Source organism: Labeo rohita, chromosome 18 (genome assembly GCF_022985175.1).
Source record: "Labeo rohita strain BAU-BD-2019 chromosome 18, IGBB_LRoh.1.0, whole genome shotgun sequence".
Lineage (NCBI taxonomy): Eukaryota > Metazoa > Chordata > Actinopteri > Cypriniformes > Cyprinidae > Labeo > Labeo rohita.
Genome location: NC_066886.1, coordinates 26,657,128 through 26,678,391, shown reverse-complemented (window position 1 = coordinate 26,678,391; position 21,264 = coordinate 26,657,128). Strand labels below are relative to the sequence as shown.

General features: G+C 36.2%; 2 protein-coding genes across 4 annotated transcripts in view; both read right to left on the bottom strand.

The window, feature by feature from the left end:
• Positions 1-8,187, bottom strand: part of st3gal4 (ST3 beta-galactoside alpha-2,3-sialyltransferase 4) — a 40,193-nt gene extending 32,006 nt beyond the window's left edge. The window contains exon 1 of one of the 3 annotated variants that reach the window (XM_051134736.1): positions 8,095-8,187. The gene's annotated coding sequence lies outside the window, so the exon portion shown is untranslated. Of the gene's footprint in view, positions 1-6,331; positions 6,673-8,094 lie in introns of those variants that run through there. The other 2 variants (XM_051134734.1, XM_051134737.1) reach the window with 2 other exon arrangements.
• Positions 8,188-10,959: 2,772 nt separating this feature from the next.
• The window catches only part of tirap (toll-interleukin 1 receptor (TIR) domain containing adaptor protein), a 12,397-nt gene continuing 2,092 nt past the window's right edge, over positions 10,960-21,264 (bottom strand). Inside the window, exons 4-5 of the mRNA XM_051134738.1 lie at positions 15,906-16,520; positions 10,960-11,715 (exon numbers count right to left, since the gene is read on the bottom strand). Coding sequence (XP_050990695.1) covers positions 11,657-11,715; positions 15,906-16,520 — 674 coding nt within the window. The 3' untranslated portion in view covers positions 10,960-11,656. The remainder of the gene's footprint in view (positions 11,716-15,905; positions 16,521-21,264) is intronic.

The window sequence follows — 21,264 nt, the reverse complement described above, 5'->3', positions numbered from 1 at the left end:
GTTACTCAGGAGTTTGCTAGCAGTATCATCACGGACATTACTGCTTCTAACGTGGGCGCGGGCGCGGCTGTGGTGAATGATACGCCAGACATGGACTCAGATGCTAAAAGCGGATCTCACGGTCCAGACGATGACTGTCACAGCACTGAAAATATTACAGAGGAGGCGACAGCAAGAAGTACACGGTATCCAACAGACAGAGCGAACTTTCCCGTTGATATAACCGATGCCAGTGTGAAGAGGGCCATACTTAACATGGGACCATGTAAACCAGAAGGACCCTATCCCCGAGACAAAAATGGCAGATGTTTTTCGAAAGATTATTATTTAAAACGTTCTAAAATGGGAACGGTTCCTCGGAAATGGTTGTGTTACTCGCCAAACATTGACCGCGCCTACTGTGAGCCATGCTGGCTTTTTGCTGACAGGAGATGTCCATCACACCATCCGTCATTGACTGTGGGAATTAATGACTGGCAGGGTCTTTCAAAGAAAATAAAGAAACACGAATCTTCACATGCTCATATAGCAGCCTGCGTGACATATGATATGTGGAAAAACGACCTTACCATTGATGCGCAACTTGACAGCGAATACAAGAGTCAGGTTAATTTTTGGACTCAAGTGCTTACAAGAATTACTGATGTTACTCTGACTTTAGCCTCATGTAATCTGGCATTCAGAGGGCATAATGAAAAACTGAATGAACCAAACAACGGGAACTTTTTGTCAGTAATTGAATTGTTAGCTCGGTATGATCCAGTGCTCCGAGAGTTGTTGGATAAAAAAAGTCACGTCAATTATTTAAGCCCAGCAATTCAGAATGAACTGATTGCGTTGTTATCCAAAAGCGTGCACGACGAAATTGTGTCTGAAATAAAAGACGCAGAATTCTATTCGATCATAATGGACACTACTCAGGATATCAGCAAAGTTGATCAACTCAGTCAAATTTTCAGATACGTTAAAGTTCGAAAAGATGAAAATGATAATCCACTCGGCATTGATGTCACTGAGAGTTTTCTCGGATTTCAGAATATCACCGATCAAACTGCAGAGGGTCTCCAACAAAAAATCCTTGATCTTATCCAAAGTAAGGGTCTGTCACTTAAAAAATGCAGAGGCCAAGGATATGACGGAGCTAGTGTCATGAGTGGAATTTATTCTGGTGTGCAGAGACGGATCCTAAACATGGAGCCCAATGCTGTGTATATACATTGCGCAGCGCATAATTTGAATTTGGTGTTAAACGACGCGTGTCAGCATATCACGGCTATCAAGGAGTTCTATGATGTGGTCCAGAGACTTTATGTTTTCTTCAGCCAAAGCATCGAAAGGTGGGAAATGTTGGAAAATCAGCTTTCAAAGCCAACACTGAAAAGACTTTGTCCTACGCGATGGACATCCAGGGCCGATGCTATCCACGCACTACGTTTTCGTTATGCTGACATCCTAAAGGCATTAACCAAAATAGCTCTACAGTCAAAAAAAGCAGAGGAACGTACAGAGGCGTCCGGACTTATCAAATCGATCGAAACATTTGAATTCGTAATGATGCTTGTATTTCAGGAGAGAGTTTTGGAAAATGTCAAAGTAGTTTCACAAGTATTGCAGAAGAAAGACGTGGACCTTCTTCAAGCAGCTACCTTACTGGAAAATACCTGCAACAACTTATCACTGCTAAGAGACCAGTTTGACAACATAAAAAGCACCGCACAAGGCCTTGCTGCATCCTGGGGCATCAGCTGTCATTTCACGCAAAAACGAGCACGTATTGTGAAGCGCTACTTTGATGAAATCGCTGAGGACGAGCGTCTCACAGACCCCGAGAAAATGTTCACAGTTGGTGTTTTTTACGCGTGCATTGACACAGCTGTTTCCCAGCTCAAACAACGTTTCAAAGGCTTGAATACAATAGCGTAACGATTCTGCTTCTTACGTCCAAGTGAACTCCTACATGCAACTGATGATGAGTTGCGTGCTTGTGCCGAAACATTTGCAGTGACTTACAACGATGATATTTCCTCCGAATTTCCATCACAGTTGCTTTCGTTTCGAAGTGCCCTACGTTCTGAGATAAAAAAAACTTGAAATGGGCTCAATTAAAGATCTGGCAGAGCTGCTGATTCTGAAGCATACATCTATTCTACCAAGTGTCACGGATGTGGCTACAGCTCTGAAGCTTTTTTTAACCGTCCCCGTCACAGTGGCAAGTGGCGAGAGATCTTTTTCTAAACTAAAACTAATAAAAACCTGCATGAGAAGCACAATGAGCCAGGACAGACTTTCTGAACTTGCGATACTCAGCATTGAAAGCCAGCACGCGCGTCAGATGGACATAACAGACATTGTCAAGGACTTTGCGCAGAAAAATGCTAGGAGAAAGGGGCGCTTTGGAGGATTTTAAAGGTAATATATATTACCTTTATTGAATGTTAAACGTCATGAATCTTTGTTGTATACTGCAGATAGAAAAAATATTTTGACGTCATGTGCTCCCTTGCATTTTAACAAGTTAATGTAATTGCTGTTTTATTGTTGGTGTTTCTTTTATTCTTTTTTTTGTGAAAAGTTCTTAATAAATAAATATGAAATAATTACATACTATTAAATTCCACAGTACTAATTCACGATTTTGAATGAAAAGGTGAATCTCCCATCTAATTATGTGGTGAGGGGCCCCGGCTCCACTCTTGCGGGTGGGCCAACGCAGTTTGCGCTACGCCACTGATCCTACCCATTTTCAATGGTCAAACCAAATGTTGTTTTGTGTTTATCTGGTCATTACTGTTTACAAAGCAAATATGCAAATAATAAAAGTAACCAACAAAGAGATTAGGATTGTAAAGTGTGACATGTCAGAATTACCAAGGTTAATTGTTAGCTCTAGGTAAAGTATGAACATGGTGAAATATACAATAATATTACACAGGATTCCATTTTCCTATGGTTCAGAATTACCCAGTGTTAATTATTTCAAATGTGAGAGACCTTAAATGTTTGAGGTACTATTAGTGATTCTGCCAAATGTGCCCTTTAGCAGTAGATACTACTTGATCAATGATTATGCTTCATATTTTATAACAATTAAAAAGAAAAAGACATTTTAATCATTAATCCCAAATCTTGGTTTATGGATGTGAATGCATTTTATGCAAATCTTGAATCAAATATAGAATCTTTTTCAGAATAAAATGACTAAATCCCTTCTTCCAAATATACCTGAAACTGATTCAAATATAGAATCTTATGAATAGACTACAGAAAGCAAGGTAACTGACCACTGACCATTTGCACTTGGCCATTTCAGTGCATTTTTAACACTCAGACAGGTATGTTCTATGCAGTTGTTGTAATAGAGGGAAACAAGAAACAATTCTAATTTCAACATTATTTCTTCTTCAGACATTGTTCTTTATATTACCCACATTTGGTTTTTGACCACTGAAAATGTGTACATCTTAATGATTTACTCCTGGAGCCATATTGAAATTTCAATATCTCTGGAACTGAATCTCATAGGGCATTAAAAATAAAGATGCCAAAAGGAAAGTTTGTTAAGACCCAATATCTAATAGGGCATTAAGATATCTTTAATACTTTGTGAGTTACAGGCATGCAAACTTTTGAGAAAAACGCTGAAAAGTGCTGTGTCCTCATTTTGGAAAGGTCACAATTGACACATAATGCAACAAAGAGTGCTAAAGTCAACAGATTTTACTAATAGAATTACCAATCTCTGTGTAAAAATAAGATAATAATGCTGCCATCTTTCCAAAGTCATTTTTAATCCCCCTGTAACTTACCTCTGAATCTATTTTAGCCATTTTGACCTCCCTTTACAAAATAGTGGATTACTCAGTAAATATTTATCAGTGACATCTAATATTTTGACTTTCATCACTATACATGTGTATCTTTTTTCAGAAAAAAATATTAGCAAAATCTAAAATTTGAGCCGGGGACCTCTGGTTGAGTTGACACGGAATGACCCGAAAGCATTGTGCAATGCAACGTTTATTTAAATTCATATTAGCATAATTTCCACACTTTTTTGAACAGCCGTTTAGAGCATTTACCAATACTCCGCTGCTTGTCTAACACTTTTTAAACGTCACTACTTGTTTCACTTTTTTTTTTTTTTAACAAAAATACAGTTTTCTTAGTTCTGTGAATTTTGTCAAGTGAAGCCAGTTGTGAACAACCTTCAAAGTAACTATTTTCATTAGCAGAAGAGTCATTGTTCTTTGTGTCTGTGACAGCTTTTTTTTTCATGTGAAATATAATGTAAGTGCCAGCTTAACTCATCGTGTGAAAATAATACTATCTTGCAAAACCATGCACAGCATGACCCTTTATCAGCAGGACCAAAACCACATGAATTGTTGCGTTAGAAAAAGGCCTTCTTAGGAACTTGTGATTCAACCTGAAATGCCTTTTTGCATCAATGTAAGCATGGCATTGAGTGATTGCTTAAATGAACTAACCCACAGTGCAGCTATGTTCAAATCTGCTCAAAAAATGCAGTTACTGTAAGTGTGCAACTGCAAAGATGAAGGTTATTACACCTTGATCCAAGTTGTAGATCTGAAACTCTGCATACAGAAGTTCTATTCTGTTCTACAACTCTTCTTGGAAATAAAAACTAACACACTCAGTCGCACATGCACCTCTAGTTCTTCAGACACAGACTGATTTCATACAGAGGGCCACAGTTAAACTGCTTTGTGTTTTTACAGTTTCAAACAAAACTACACATAGATGAAGCTAAATCCAATTTGCAAACATTAAAAAAAAAAAATGTGTTCAAAGAAAGAGCCACCTCAAACATGCTGTCATATCCTCACCATAAATGCATTACCATGCAATCGCCTTTCAATACAACGATCAAAACTGTGTAATGCATTTCAAAGTGCCTTTAAAAGCTTGAGTGAATTGCTAATCATTATCTAATGTTTAAATATTCTGTCAGTCTTAGCCAGACGTTCACAGACATAATGCAATCAGGCCCTGGCTTTCATAAGGGTACGAGAGAAGAAAAGCATGGTGTAAGACTGCCAGTGAACTTCTCACATGAGAAGTATTAAATATTTATTTCATCACATGTATATACGAAGTTTAGCAACTAAATGATGCAACCTGAACCTGAAACGGTCATCTAAATCAGCCTAGTTACAAAAATAACAATACAAGTAGCTCTAACTTTTACTTTATTTCACAGGTAACATTTGTTACCTTGTTATGACTGCATGTAATAATAACATTGCTATACTGCTAAATAATAATAATAATAATAATAATAACAAACAAATCAACTTTATGTTTAAAAAGTTACAAACCTTATACTTCAATTTGACATATTTGCATTTGCCTCAGACAAACAATCGTGTTTGCAAGTCACCATATTTTACATTTGCCTTGCAAATTGCCACTAATATTAACTGTGACATTGGGCTCAAAAAACGTAGATGTATGTGATAAGGATTTTGCTTTCCAAAGAAGAAAAACAGCTATAAAAATCCCTTTTAATCAGGTCTGCTGGTCTTGGTTCTGTTGGCAGGTTTTAGAGAGGTTCTAAGCCAGTAGTTAGTTGAAGAGTTGTTCCGCCAGGCTGGGAGTCCAGCTAAACCAGCACAACCCAGCTAAGACTGGTAAAACATCTTTTAAGTCAGTTTTTCCTGCGTGATATGTTAGTTGTTAAAGTTATGAGAAAATGAAAGTAGTAACTGAAAATGCCAGGTTCAAACCACAGACTAACCACTATTGCGATTAAACTCTGCTAAAAAAAAAAATTGAATCAGACCTAAACTGGTTTGCTGTTTTCCCAATCAGGCTGGTCTGTTGGCTGGTTCTAAAGGAGTCTGGACACTTCGCTGGAAAACCAGCTGTCAATCAGATATACCAGCTAAAACCAGCCTGGGAGACCAGACCAACAAAATCAGACCTGCTTAAAATTGTAGACAAAAGCGTCAGATCAATGGCAGAGCTAAAACCAAAACAACTAACCACATTTCCATCACCACAAAACGGATTGCACAACTGGAACTTAACAGTTCTTCGTGGAAACAACAGAGAGAGAGAAAGAAAGAGAGGGATTTGTGAAACAGTGTTTCCCACATTTCTGCCAAAATTATTAAAGTTAAGAAAACGTTAAGTTAAGTTAAGTTAAGTTTTCGCATTTAATGTAAGCGGTCTCAAAACGCAGTGAACTGCCTACACAGACAACATGTTTGGGCATCCTCAACATGGAGTAACGTTAGGCAACGCACTAGATTTTAAGACGCAGCTCAAAAGAGCTGAACTAACTTGATTGAGACTTAAATCAACTTACCAGGATGCATGTAGATATAGTTAAAAACGCAAATATAGTCCAGGAAGTGAATGTGGATTGTCCGGATAGTCCCCCCCTCTCCCCCAGATCAAACGCGCTGTACAGTCACATCCTACGAGCAAAGTTGCGATATTAAGTGTGCGATCACGGGCGTCTTTGCTGTTCAAATGGGAGGCGCCGTTGGATGACTTCACTGATTTCAGTGTTTCCTTCAAACGCCCATAACGGAAACAATCGCTTCTTTTGGCTCCCAGTAACATTAATATCTTAATCTCGATGTTTTCGGAAGGCTTTTCTAGTGGGGTCACATCACTGTATTGCACAGAGTGTACCCACTAAAGACTGTCCCACAGCGCATGCGCAAACGAGACTGACCGGTAGAGGGGTTGTGTAGGAAAGTTCAGTCCTTCATACGAGTATGATACTGAATACTAGCGTGTTTATTGATTATATTTTTTAATGGACACGTTCGTTTTTTATGAATCGTTGGTTATTGGTTGTAATGGCAGGTTGCATTGTGACAACTTACCCCCTGCTATGTCAGCGTGTTCATGGTCTTTAATTCAAAATGTTTAAATAGTGTTAAGGTTAAGATACATACTGACAAATAATCCTACTTTAAAAAATATATAGATAACAGTGTAGTGTTACACAACTGATATGCTAATAAAGCAGCCATAAATAAAAATAAATAAATAATAATAATAAAAGCTAAGAAAAGTTAAAGAAAGAAACAGAAAGAGAGTGAGTGAATACTGTAAACAACACCCTGGTGAAAAAAACAGCATATGCTGGTAGGTATGTTTTGATGCTGGGATGCTGGTTAGGTATGTTTTGGTGCTGGTTTAAGCTGGTCCTTTGCTAGTTTATGCTGGTCATGTTGCTGGTCAAGGACCAGCATAAACCAGCAAAGGACCAGCATAAACCAGCTAAGGACCAGCATAGACCAGCAAAGGACCAGCTTAAACCAGCACCAAAACATACCTAACCAGCATCCCAGCATCAAAACAGCTACCAGCATATGCTGGTTTTTTCACCAGGGCAAAGAGTCAAAAACATCGCCAGTTCCTACTGGGACAAACCACGACTGGCATAATACTGCAAAAATTGACACCCTGACAAAATAATTTTATGGAAATTATTCTGCAGCGGCTGGTAGAGAAATTTGAATTGTTTCCATCACATATTCCCATGCCAGTGGCACACTGTGGTGTTTGAAATGAGAAGGCAAAGTCCTTTCTGGTTTTTATGTGTTGTTTAAACTAATAGAAATTTATGTTCCAGATACACTGACACTGTGTTGACACATTTTCCAGGTTAAATAAATAAATTTATTACTTCCTATCTTATGTATGTTAAGTATGGTTGGACAAACCAATTAAATTTTTCATCAGCAGTGCTGTTTTCACACATTCAGTTTTTGATACAGTAACTTACAAGAACAAATTCCAACACAGCAAGTTTTCATTAAAGGCCTATGATTAATATAAACGGTCACAGTAAATTTATTTGATGAAAACAATAAAGTGAAAGAGTTAAAGAGGGTTGCAGCTGTTGTACTGCAGGCTATCCATGTCAACGGAAATGTCAAAACATCAGTGGAAAAAGTTGTTTTTAGTCCAAAAGCTAAATCTATCATCATTAAAACAAGATAAATTGCCAACATATTATCAATATACTGTAGAATAAATGTACCTCAGTAAAGGATTGTCCAAATTTCCATTATTTACACAAATAAAATAACATGACGAGAGAGGACTTACCGCATTCATGAATGTTTACCACTCTCCTCAACCTTCAAACCCTAAAACTGTTTGAATGATATTGATTTCTTAAGTTAATCATTTCATTGACATGTGAATGAAAAAACAAAATGAGAATACTGTCCAGGGTGGTTTGGCAACATTGTTATGCAAGTCATTACATCAGCTCCTCAGTAAACTAACGCCGCTTCACAAATATCTGCAGACGTTTCTTCAGTGCTGTTGTTGGATACAAATAGAATAAACTGCATCAGCTTCATATTCAGCAGCTGTGCTTTTCCTTCAGCGGGACGGCATCTGGTTTTATCCAACCATCTTGGGTTGCAGAAATTGTTAATTAACTTATAGTATTCTTATTACAATCTCTCTGGAGGAATCTGAGGCCTTATAAAGGAACCTTCTAAAGTCCAAGAATTGATCCATCTCTATCTCTCTCTGTCTCTCTCTTTCTCACTCTCAACTTTATTTTCTTGTCCTAAAAACATCCACTAAACATTATGAATGGACTTTGACTAAGGTGAACTGCCAGTAATCTTTTAATTTTACAATCAGTCTTAAAGGAATCAGCCAAAACCAGCATGTTTGTAACACACAAATCAATCAAATCAAATCAAACTGTCACGTCTGGTTCAATTCCGTAATCCATATAATCATTTCTTTAGTGAAAACGTTGCCTCATCTGAATCAAGAGAACAATATGCACAGATCAAGCTCTGTTCACAAGCCAAAACGGCTCTAAACAAATATGTGGGTGGATTTTGATGTAAAAAAGAGGTTGGAGAATACAACAGAGGATGAACTTTTTAATTGGAGAAAGCAATGTTATGAATTATGGTGTTTTATGGGTTATGGAATTTAGGGCGGAATCTACGGTTTAAAGTTAAAATGCCCTAATGATGGATTTGTTTCTTACAAATACACAGCTTTTGGCTTCACAAGATGTTAACTAATGGTCTGGAGTGGTTCCTCAGGGATCAGTTCTTGGACCGCCCCTCTTCTCCATATACACTACATCACTGGGGCCCATCATACAGGCACATGGCTTCCTACCATTGCTATGCTGATGACACACAGCTATATCTTTCATTTCAACTAGATGATCCAACGGTAGCTATACGGATCTCAGGCTGCCTAGCCATCTCGGCGTGGATGAAAGAACATCACCTACAGCTCAACCTGGCAAAGACTGACACTCCAACTCTACAGCATGACTTCACCATCCATTTAGGTTCATCAACAATTACGCCATCAAGTTCTGCCAGAAATCTTGGTGTAATCTTTGATGACCAGCTGACTTTCAAAGACCATATAGCTAAAACTGCTCGATCTTGCAGGTTTGCATTACACAACATCAGAAAGATCAGGCCCTTTCTAACAGAGCAGGTCACGCAACTTCTTGTCCAGGCCCTGATTATCTCTAGGCTGGACTACTGCAGTGCTCTTCTAGCCGGCCTTCCTTCATGCACAATCAAACCTCTATAAATGATTCAGAATGCAGCAGCACGGCTGGTCTTCAACGAGCCCAAAAGGGCCCATGTCACACCTCTCTTTATCACCCTGCACTGGCTCCCGGTTGCGGCTCACATCAAATTCAAGACACTGATGCTTGCTTATAGAACAGCCACAGGCTCAGCGCCTGCCTACCTCCACTCACTGCTACCAATCTACACTCCCTCCAGAAGTCTGAGATCCACCAGTGAGCAACGCCTTGTTGTACCATCACAAAGAGGCACAAAATCACTTTCCAGAACATTCTCTTACACCGTTCCCGGCTGGTGGAATGATCTTCCCACCGCTATCCGGAATGCCAACTCCCTAACAACTTTCAAGCGACTGCTGAAAACTCATCTCTTTCGAAACTATTTGACTTAAAAAAAAAAAAAACTGTTTATTCTACTCTTTTCCCTTTCTAGCTTGTACGTATCTGAACAATGCCTGTTTTAAGGTATTATGAGCACTTCCTAAGTCATTTTGCCTCTTTAGGACAAATCGTTTGACATATTTCCCACTTGTAAGTCACTTTGGATAAAAGCGTTTGCTAAATGAATAAATGTAAATGTAAATGTAAATTTCTCCAAATCTGATGAAACAAACTCATTTACATCTTGCGTGGCCTACAAGTGAGTACATTTTCGGAGAATGTTCATTTTTGGGTGAATATTTCCTTTAAAATGGACAGTTTAAAATAAAGAAACAAAATAGGCATTGTATTGTCTCTTAAAGTGAGCTTAATTTTAAATGCAACATAATCTTATTTAATCCCCCAACATCCATGTCTTTCTAAGTGGTGTTCCTCTGAGATGCTCTAATGCACATCATGCACATACTTACACTCATTTCAGCAGTTTCAGCTACTGAATGACAAAGGAAAATCTACAGTATTTTACATTTTTTCAACCAGTTTAATGTGTTGAACGCCTGAATCCACATTTGCCAGTGGGAATTACGACATGTGACATGTTATTTGCCAAGAACATTTAATCATGCTTTTGCAGTTCTTTGAGGTGTCCTGTTGGTTTACATGGCATGTCCGACTGTGGCTTAAAGCCTTTCTGAACGCACTGAAATGCCAGTGAAACATCTTACTCAAAGCACAAATTCAACTACAGATGACAAGCAGAAAACCAGTCCTGAGTTCTCTGTGGTTAATAATATCTGCATATGAGATATGCTCTTAATAATGATATGAATCTTAATTATATACATTACAGCAAATGCAATTAACATCATTTATATCTGCAGCTGCTTGAGTTTCCTTCTGTGCACATGTATTTTGTACGTGTGAGTGGGTGTATTTGAGTGAGAATAATTTGAAAATAATATTTTACTGGGTATATTACATAAGCCCTTCTTCTAATCTGACTCTGACCTAAAATCAGAAAGGGAAACATATGCCCCATCATGTTTGAGCTCATGTACTATGAATTTCTGTTGCCATCTAGGGCTCATTTCACAAGATATATTCAACACAACATAAATATCTTCAGAAAAGTATGGGCTGACACTCTTACTATAGGTATCATATTTTAATGAAACAACCAGTGCAAAAACATCATAAACATCACAGATATTAATATATAGTTTCTACACAGCAATGCAAGTATACAAGTATGCGCTTATTTTTAATATTTAAAAAAAAAAATCAACAAAGACATTAAATTTATATGACAGTAAAATTTCAATTTCAAATAAATGCTGTTCTTTCTATTAATTAAAGCAAATGTCAAAAATACATCACAGTTTCTGCAAAAATATTAAGCATTACAACTGTTTTCAATGCTGATAATAATATGAAATGTGGCACATTACAATAATCTTACTGACACCAAATGTTTGAATGGTAGTGCATGTGTATATATGTATGACCAGCTTAATGGTTAGACTGACCAATTTTGACATTAGTCACCTTTCATTTTAATTTTGAGAACTCTGAGACATTACACGGAGATATGGTGCATGTGGAGTTACAGTGCACCTTGGCTTGTTTGGATGTCACTTCTTGGAAGTGAAGAGTATTGTCATTGCGGTCAATACAATGAATGTTGATACTTTGAGTCTGTTCTCAGCCGTCTGACTGAGACGCATTGCTGGACTTTTCCTTCTCAGACATGTCCTTCAAATCTGGAAAAAAAGAAGAAAAAAAATGTTGTTGAGAATCTATGTTCTGTTACCAGACATGACAAAACAGTATCTACCAAAAACAGTGTGGGAAAATTTGAAATATAAACATTCCCGTCTGGTTTACAGAAATTTCACAGAAAAAGGCTTTATCTGTGTTTAATAGAAGTTTTTCGGGTAAAGCACAATTTCTATGCTGTATTACAGTGAACAGAAACGGGAGGAAAGGATCGGAAAATTATGCAACAGAAGTTTGTGGAACAACACGTTAATTAATTAGTTATGAAAAAAATAACGTATTTTTTTAACGCAGTTAACGCACTGGCCCCGCCCCCAGACCTGTACATCATCTTACATTTCATACAGTTGACTTTTGACAAATATACGACCCTGGACCACAAAACCAGTCTTAAGTAGCACAGGTATATTTGAAGAGTTCAGATGCAAAACCAGCTAAATCCATCTGACATCTTTCTTTAAAAAATACATTTTTATCAGGCTCAGATGTACAGGTTTCTATGTAAGTACCGGTGCTTCTGATTGGGCTGAGGCTGGTATTTTAGCGAGTTTGAAGAAAAAGTATTTGATGGACGTATAATATGTGTCGAGAGCATTCACTCAGTATCATTATCTCATTTTTGACCGAGATGGCTTTTAGCTGGTTTTGCATCTGAACTCTTCATTTGTAGCAATAGCCAAAAATACACTGTATGTGTCAAAATGATCGATTTTTCTTTTATGCCAAAAATCATTAGGATATTAAGTAAAGATCATGTTCCATGAAAATATTTTGTAATTTTTTCTACCGTAAATATATCAAAACATATTTTTTGATTAGTCATATGCGTTGCTAAGAACTTAATTTGGACAACTTTAAAGGTGATTTTCTCAATAGTTTGATTTTTTTTTTTTTTTTTTTGCACCCTCAGATTCTACATTTTCAGATAGTTGGATCTTTGACAAATATTGTCCTATCCTAATCACCATACATCAATGGAAACCTTTGACCCTTAAAAACTGACCCTTATGACTGGTTTTGTCAGGACCACTGTTGTCAAAATGATAGACAGTTAGCTTACAGTGTGGTTTGGCGGCATAGTTCTGTTCTGGGCAAAAAAGTCCCTGCCCATCTATGCAGCATGTCATGAATGAGCAGGCAGAGCAGCAATAATAACCCCCCAGGGTAAACAGAACAGAACAGAACAAAGCAGATATCATTAATGTACTTAATGATATTTAAGTGTAAGAAATTATTCAGATAAAAGGAGTCTGATTCAATGAGGAATATCAGAAGCCAAGTCCTGACTGTGGCAAAAGGAGGAGTTGGGGATGGAGGAGGGTGTTTATATAGGAATGCCATGATAGGTGCCGTATTCCTATAGGTAGATGTGATCAGCTGGGAGTCAGCTGATGCGAGCTTGACTCACTTGACCTGCCAGAACTAACGCTATATGCTTCATTTTTGTGGTCCAGGGTCAGATGCAGGGCAACAACTCCATAAATGCAGTTATGCCCTAGAATTCAAGATATTGGTGCAAAAAATGAACCTTTATGTGTTTTGTCTCATATTTTATATATATCACATATCACAAGGGCAGCAAAAGCAATATGACACAAGTTCTGCTTTTGTCCTGATCTATCATAAGCTTAAATGCAATTTTATACAACAGTTCAGAAAACAAGTTGATACTGAATTATATTTTAAACACAATATATGTGTTTTTGCTCAGTTTTGCCGAGAGCATACCTTTGAAGCCATAGCAGAATTGTTGCGCATCTCCGACCAACATAGTAGTGTTTAGTTCCTGAACGAATCCGCCATTTGAACAAATCGAATGAATAAATGAATGACTCATAAACACATTTACCGCCACCCACTGACAAATTTAGTTTCTTATTTAGAGTATCATTTCATTAAAAAATAAATAAATAAATAAGAATAAAAACAAAACCAAAAATAAAATAAAAATCTTTTGTGGAACATGAAAGAAGGTATTTTGAAAACTGTTGGTAACAAAGTGCATTCTGCTAAAAACTATGAACATAGATAAAATATAGAAGAAGCAATATTGAGTTAGTTAAAATGTATGACACTGAAACAAATTGGATTTATTTACGATAAATATATAAACCTAGTTATTGCGTATGTAAACACATTCAGTTAATTATAAATTCTACAGGAATCTGACGTTTCATTTATGTATGACTGACAAATATGTGCCACATTAAGTTCATTAGTTTGTTTATTTTAAATCTTTGTAAAGTTGTAAATAAATAAAAGATTATTGGAGTGGGTTTTAAGAGAAAATACCATTGCAGTATATAAGAATAAAAATAAAACCAAAAATAAAATAAAAAATCTTTTGTGAAAATCTTTTGTGAACATGAAAGAAGGGATTTTGAAAACTGTTAGTAACAAAGCAGTTTTGGTTACAAATGATTTTCATTAAATGAACAAAAAATACTGACATGTTTCTCAAATTATCTTCTTTTATGTTCCATAGTTTACTTAAGGCCATTGTGTCTTAACACCTTATCTACACTGTGACAGTTGTGGCGGCACACAACAGCTTAACTCTGTCTACACTGGAAGCGACAAAGCAACCATTGCAAATTATTTGAATTTTGCTCGAGCATGTCATAAATAGAATGTGGCAGCAGTTTACTGTTGGGGATTTGTCGTGTCGTGCCTTGCTGCGCCGCATCCAGTGTAGACAGCATCACTGATTATAATGGGTTCTTCTGTATTTTGTGTAAATGTTTATGTGAAATAAATTCTATGCTGAATCAAAAAAAAAAAAAAAAAAAGCTTTAAATAATCTTTTGTGGGTATTTTCACAGTCAAATTTATTTTGCGATTAATTAGATTAATTAATCAAAACATCATGTAATTGTAAAATGTAAAAACATTTAATCAACTGACAGGCTTAGTAAAAAGACCTTAGCATGAAAACTGAAACTTTCAGTAAGTGACAAATTATTCACACAAAGTTATTGTATGCCTTTAGAAGACTTGAAAAGTTGCACATGAGTTGTATTATGGGTTTCTTTGATGGTACATTTTTGTTCTTATTTGTACCGAAATGAGTGTACATTTTGCAAATTATTTCCTTTTAAGTTTCACAGAATAGATTTACATCATATCAGCATTATTTTGTATCTTGCGTGACGCACATGTTTCCTTGTTTCCTCTTTCTGGTAAACTCTTACTGGTTCATTAGCCCTGTCTTGCCATTATTTATGGATGAATTAGTCTTGTTTATTCATTGTTTATGGTTGATGTGTCTTTGTTTCTCTAGTTTCTTTGTGCTTGTTTCTCTAGTGTTTTGTCTAGGTTCTTTGGTGAGGTTGTTTTGTTTTTCTCTGAGCTCCTGTGCTACTCCTCTTGTCTAAAATTTGTCTAGTTTTGCACAAAAATTTTACTAAGCAACTCACCTGAGTATCACAGATCATTTGCACTGTATGCAAATTGGGGGGGGGGGGGGTGTAATGCAGGTTTGGAACAACATGGGATCAAGGAAATTTAATTTTTGTGTGAACAGTCCCTTCAACTGCCTTGATTAATCACCCACAAACAAGGCCTAAAATGATTTGTTTATTTGAATTGCATATAAAATTTCTATTTGGATTACAAAGTTTTAACATAAACAACTGAAAAAATAATGCAATGCAATGTATATCAGTCAGATGAGATTTCTGCAAATAAATAAGTAAATAAATGCCACTTATCTTTTTTGCATCTATTTGGGGTTTTTTTAATAATCACATTTTTAATGCACTTATTCAAATCGCTTAGACTGAGCACATCTGTTCATTCTGAAAATGCATTCTGCTAAAAACTATGAATATAGATTCATGTTTCATTTATGTATGACTGTCAAATATGTACCACATGAAGTTGGTTAGTTTATTTTAAATCTTTGTAAAGTTGTAAATAAATAAAAGATTATTGGAGTGTGTTTTAAGAGAAAATACCGTTTTTCTACTTGAAAATTTCAAGTTTAACTCAATGTATTACTTGCCATTTGCTTTTGAAATTTACTTTCAGTTTCTGAGTAAATAATATGTTTCTACACCACGTGTTTGTTTTTTTTCCACTGTGGATGGAAACTGCAAATGCAGTTCAAGTATCGGCGAACACTAAATAAAGATAAACACAGTCGCTAATATATGTGTGGATACAAAGTACTCACACTGAAGTACCGCCCTGTAGACTTGAGTGTTGCCAAACTCTTTGTTCATATTCAAATCCACAGTAAAGAGGAAGCGCAGTTCGAGCGGGAGCTTTGACCTGGGCATGTCTACTACAGCCGGGATGATCCTCTGTGACATGGGCCCCTCAGACAGGACCTGGTGCATCTGATATAAGCACCAATCATCCCTCACAAAGTTTGGAGTGATGAGTAACAGCCAGCAGTGACTGTCCTGCACTGCTTGCAGAAGCTCAGTGGACACAGCACCTCCTACTGGACAGTCCCGCTCCTGCAGGTAACAACGCAGTCCGTTAGACGGGTGCTCTAGGAAAGAGGTCAGACTCTGTGCTAGATCACTGTCCTCATCATTATGACACACAAAAACGTCATATCTGAGAGAGGAGCGGAAGGCTGAGAAAAGCACAGAAGGCAGAGGCTGATCTGAGGTTGACGGCTTGGCTGATATGGAGGATTTCAGGGAGTAAGAGGAGGAGGAAGGTGAGCAGACGGAGCTGCTGGCGTTGGAGTGACTGGAGGAGCACGTCTGAGAACATAAACATGGTTTGACTTGGTCCAAATCATTCATTTGTTTTCCAAAACGCTGACGAAACCAGCCTGATGGTGCAAAGAAATGTAATATTATACAGATATAGAGTTAATGTAATATTCAAGTACACAGAAGCATTAGTTGCATAAATGAACGCACTTTAATGGGACAGAGTTAAAAGCACTTCAACAAAAGTGCTTTACCTGTATTTTAAATGAATTATTTAAATAAATTCAGACAAAAAAATATCACACACACACACGTTGGGTTTACATGTTTTATGGGGACATTCCATAGGCGTAATGGTTTTTATACTGTACAAACCGTATTTTCTATCACCCTACACCTACCCTACACCTAAACCTAGCCCTCACAGGAGACTGTGCACACTTTTACTTTCTCAAAAAAACTCATTGTGCATGATTTATAAGCCTGTTTCCTCATGGGGACCTCACAAATGTCCCCACAAGGTCAAAATTTACTGGTATTACTATCCTTGTGGGGACATTTGGTCCCCATAACGTGATGAATACCAGGTGCACATATATGTGTGTGTGTGTGTGTGTGTGTGTGTGTGTGTTCACATAATATTTTTCAGTCTAAACATATTTTAATAATTCGTTTAATTATTAAAATAAATTTCAGTTGAAGTCAAAAGTTTACATACACCCTGCAGAACCAAAACAAGAGGGATCATACAAAACGCATGTTATTTTTTATTTAGTACTGACCTGAAAAGCATATTTCACATAAAAGATGTTTACATATATTCCACAAGAGAAAATAATAGTTGATTTGTTTTTGTTTTGCTTGTTTGTTTGTTTGTTTGTTGATTATTGTTCATGAGTCCTTTATTTGTCCTGAGCAGTTAAACTGCCCGCTGTTCTTCAGAAAAACTCTTCAAGTCCCCCAAATTCTTTGGTTTTTCAGCATTTTTGTGTATTTAAACCCTTTCCAACAATGACTGAATGATTTTGAGATCCATCTTTTCACATTAAGGACAACTGAGAGACTCATATGCAACTATTACAGAAGGTTCAAACATTCACTGATGATTCAGAAGGAAACACAATGCATTTAAGGAGAAGTCCACTCCTAACCTCCTTGTCATCCAAGATGTTCATGTCTTTCTTTCTTCAGTCGTAAAGAAATTATTTTTTTATGTTTTTTGAGGAAAACATTTCAGGATTTTTCTCCATATAATGGACTGCTGTGGAGCCCCGATTTTGATTTTTTTGTTTTTCGACATACCCTGTCATAAACCGAAAAAAAAAACAGTCCAGGCAGAGTAAGACAAGACGAGCATTTGACATTAAAAAGTAGATAAATTGTCGTTTCGCTAGATAAGACTCTTCCTCGGCTGGGATCGTTTACAACCGCATTTGTGATAGTTTGAAGCCGCATTTAAACTGCATTTTGGAAGTTCAAAATCGGGGCACCATATCAGTCCATTATATAAAAATGCTGAAATGTTTTCCTCAAAAAACATAATTTCTTTACGACTGAAGAAAGAAAGACATGAACATCTTGGATGACAAGGGGGTGAGTACATTATATGTGAATCTTTGTTTGGAACAGGAACGGGGGGTGAAAACTTTTTGAATTTGAAGATCAGGGTAAATTTAACTTATTTTGTCCTCTGGAAAACATGTATCTTCTGAAGGGCAGTATTGAATGAAAAAAATATGATATTTAGGCAAACACATCTTCATTCTGTTCAAAAGTTCTGGAAAAAAAAAAAAACTACTTTTAGCTGTCGTAACATTAGCCTCTTCTTGAACTCCTGCTACCACATAAAAATCGTTATTTTGTGTTACATAACTGGTTAACTTTTGTTATATAGCTCACTGATATATATATATATGTGTGTGTGTGTGTGTGTGTGTGTGTGTAAATTTTTCAGTCTAAATTTATTTTAAATTTCAAAAGTTTACATACACCCTGCAGAATCTGCAAAATATTAATTATTTCACCAAAACAAGGGGGATCATACAAAATGCATGTTATTTTTATTTAGCACTGACCTCAATAACACATTTTACATAAAAGATGTTTACACCTAGTCCACAAGAGAAAATAATAGTTGAAATGTTTTTGTTTTGTTTTGTTTGTTTGTTGTTCATGAGTCCCTTATTTGTCCTGAACAGTTAAACTGCCTGCTGTTCTTCAGAAAAATTCATCAAGTCCCCCAAATTCTTTGGTTTTTCAGCATTTTTGTGTATTTAAACCCTTTCCAACAATGACTGTATGATTTTGAGATCCATCTTTTCACACTGAGGACAACTGAAAGTCTCATATGCAACTATTACAGAAGGTTCAAGCCTTCACTGGTGCTTCAGAAGGAAAAACAATGCATTAAGAACAGGGGGGTGAAAAATTTTTGAATTTGAAGATCAGGGTAAATTGAACTTATTTTGTCCTCTGCAGTTCCTCTTAGAGAAATGCAGATCTGTTTCAGTATGACTGTAACATCCGAATAACAATAAATGCTGATTTGCTTTGATCCACTGGAAAAAATTATGAATCTTCTACTTTTAGCTGTCGTAACGTTAGCCTCTTCTTGAACATAACCTGGTTTCTCAGTAGATATTGTTTAAATATCTTAATGATACAAATTTATTTTCACAGCATTTCTTTGATCATATTTACCAAGGGTATGAATAATTTTCAGCTGTAGTTGGATTGGTGTTATATTATGTCTCATAAAGCTCTATCTGTGTTACTGTTTAATGTGTACTTTATATATTGTATATGCTCTAATCTCGTGCGATATCTTCGATAAGTGTCGCACAGCTCAAGATAGTTTGATATAAAATTAGCAGTTCCTCTAAGAGAAATGCGGTTCTGTTTCAGTATGACTATAACACCTGAATGACAATAAATGCTGATTTGCCTTGATCCACTGGACAAAAAAAAAAAAAATCTTCTACTTTTAGCTGTCGTAACATTAGCCTCTTCTTGAACTCCTGCTACCACATAAAAATCGTTATTTTGTGTTACATAACTGGTTAACTTTTGTTATATAGATCACTGATATATATATATATATGTGTGTGTGTGTGTGTAAATCTAAATTTTGTTGCAAAATATTAATTATTTCACCAAAACATGAGGGATCATACAAAATGCATGTTATTTTTCTTTAGCACTGACTTGAATAACACATTTCACATAAAAGATGTTTACACATAGTCCACAAGAGAAAATAATAGTTGAATTGTTTTTGTTTTGTTTTGTTTGTTTGTTGATTGTTGTTCATGAGTCCCTTATTTGTCCTGAACAGTTAAACTGCCTGCTGTTTAACTGCAGGAAACGCAATGCATTAAGAACAGGGGGGTGAAAACTTTTTGAATTTGAAGATCAGGGTAAATTGAAATTATTTTGTCCTCTGGGAAACATGTAAGTATCTTATGTAGCTTCTGAAAGGCAGTACTAAATGAAAAAAATGTGATATTTAGGCAAAATAAGAAAAATGTACACATCTTCATTCTGTTCAAAAGTTTTCACCCCCCAGCTCTTAATGCATCGTGTTTTCTTCTGAAGCATCAGTGAGCGTTTGAACCTTCTGTAATAGTTGCATATGAGTCCCTCAGTTGTCCTCAGTGTGAAAATATAGATCTCAAACTCACACAGTCATTGTTGGAAAGGGTTAAAATACACAAAAATGCTGAAAAACCAACAAATTTGTTGGACCTGAAGGATTTTTCTGAAGAACAGCAGGCAGTTTAACATTTCAGGACAAACAAGGGTCTCATGAACAACTATCACTAAACTAAAAAGGTGTTCAATGCTTTAACGTATTACAGTATTTAACTGTTAATTAAAGCACTTTAACATAACCTGGTTTCTCAGTAGATATTGTTTAATTATCTTAATGATGCAAATTTATTTTCACAGCATTTCTTTGATCATATTTACCAAGGGTATGAATAATTTTGAGCTGTAGTTGGATTGGTGTTATATTATGTCCCATAAAGCTCTGTCTGTGTTACTGTTTAATGTGTACGATATATATTGTATATGCTCTAATCTTGTGCAATATTTTCGTTAAGTGTCGCACAGCTCAAGATAGTTGGATATAAAATTAGCAGTTCCTCTAAGAGAAACGTGGTCCTGTTTCAGTATGACTATAACATCTGAATGACAATAAATGCTGATTTGCCTTGATCCACTGGAAAAAAAAAAAAAAAAAAAAAAAAAAAAATCTTCTACTTTTAGCTGTCGTAACATTAGCCTCTTCTTGAACTCCTGCTACCACATAAAAATCGTTATTTTGTGTTACATAATTGGTTAACTTTTGTTATATAGCTCACTGATATATATGTGTGTGTGTGTGTGTGTGTGTGTGTGTGTGTGTATGTAAATTTTTCAGTCTAAATTTATTTTAAATTTCAAAAGTTTACATACACCCTGCAGAATCTGCAAAATATTAATTATTTCACCAAAACAAGAGGGATCATACAAAATGCATGTTATTTTTTATTTAGTACTGACCTCAATAACATATTTCACATAAAAGATGTTTACATATAGTCCACAAGAGAAAATAATTGTTGAATTGTTTTTGTTTTGTTTTGTTTGTTTGTTTGTTGATTGTTGTTCATGAGTCCCTTATTTGTCCTGAATAGTTAAACTGCCTGCTGTTCTTCAGAAAAACTCATCAAGTCCCCCAAATTCTTTGGTTTTTCAGCATTTTTGTGTATTTAAACCCTTTCTGACAATGACTGTATGATTTTGAGATCCATCTTTTCACACTGAGGACAACTGAGGGACTCATATGTAACTATTACAGAAGGTTCAAGCGTTCACTGG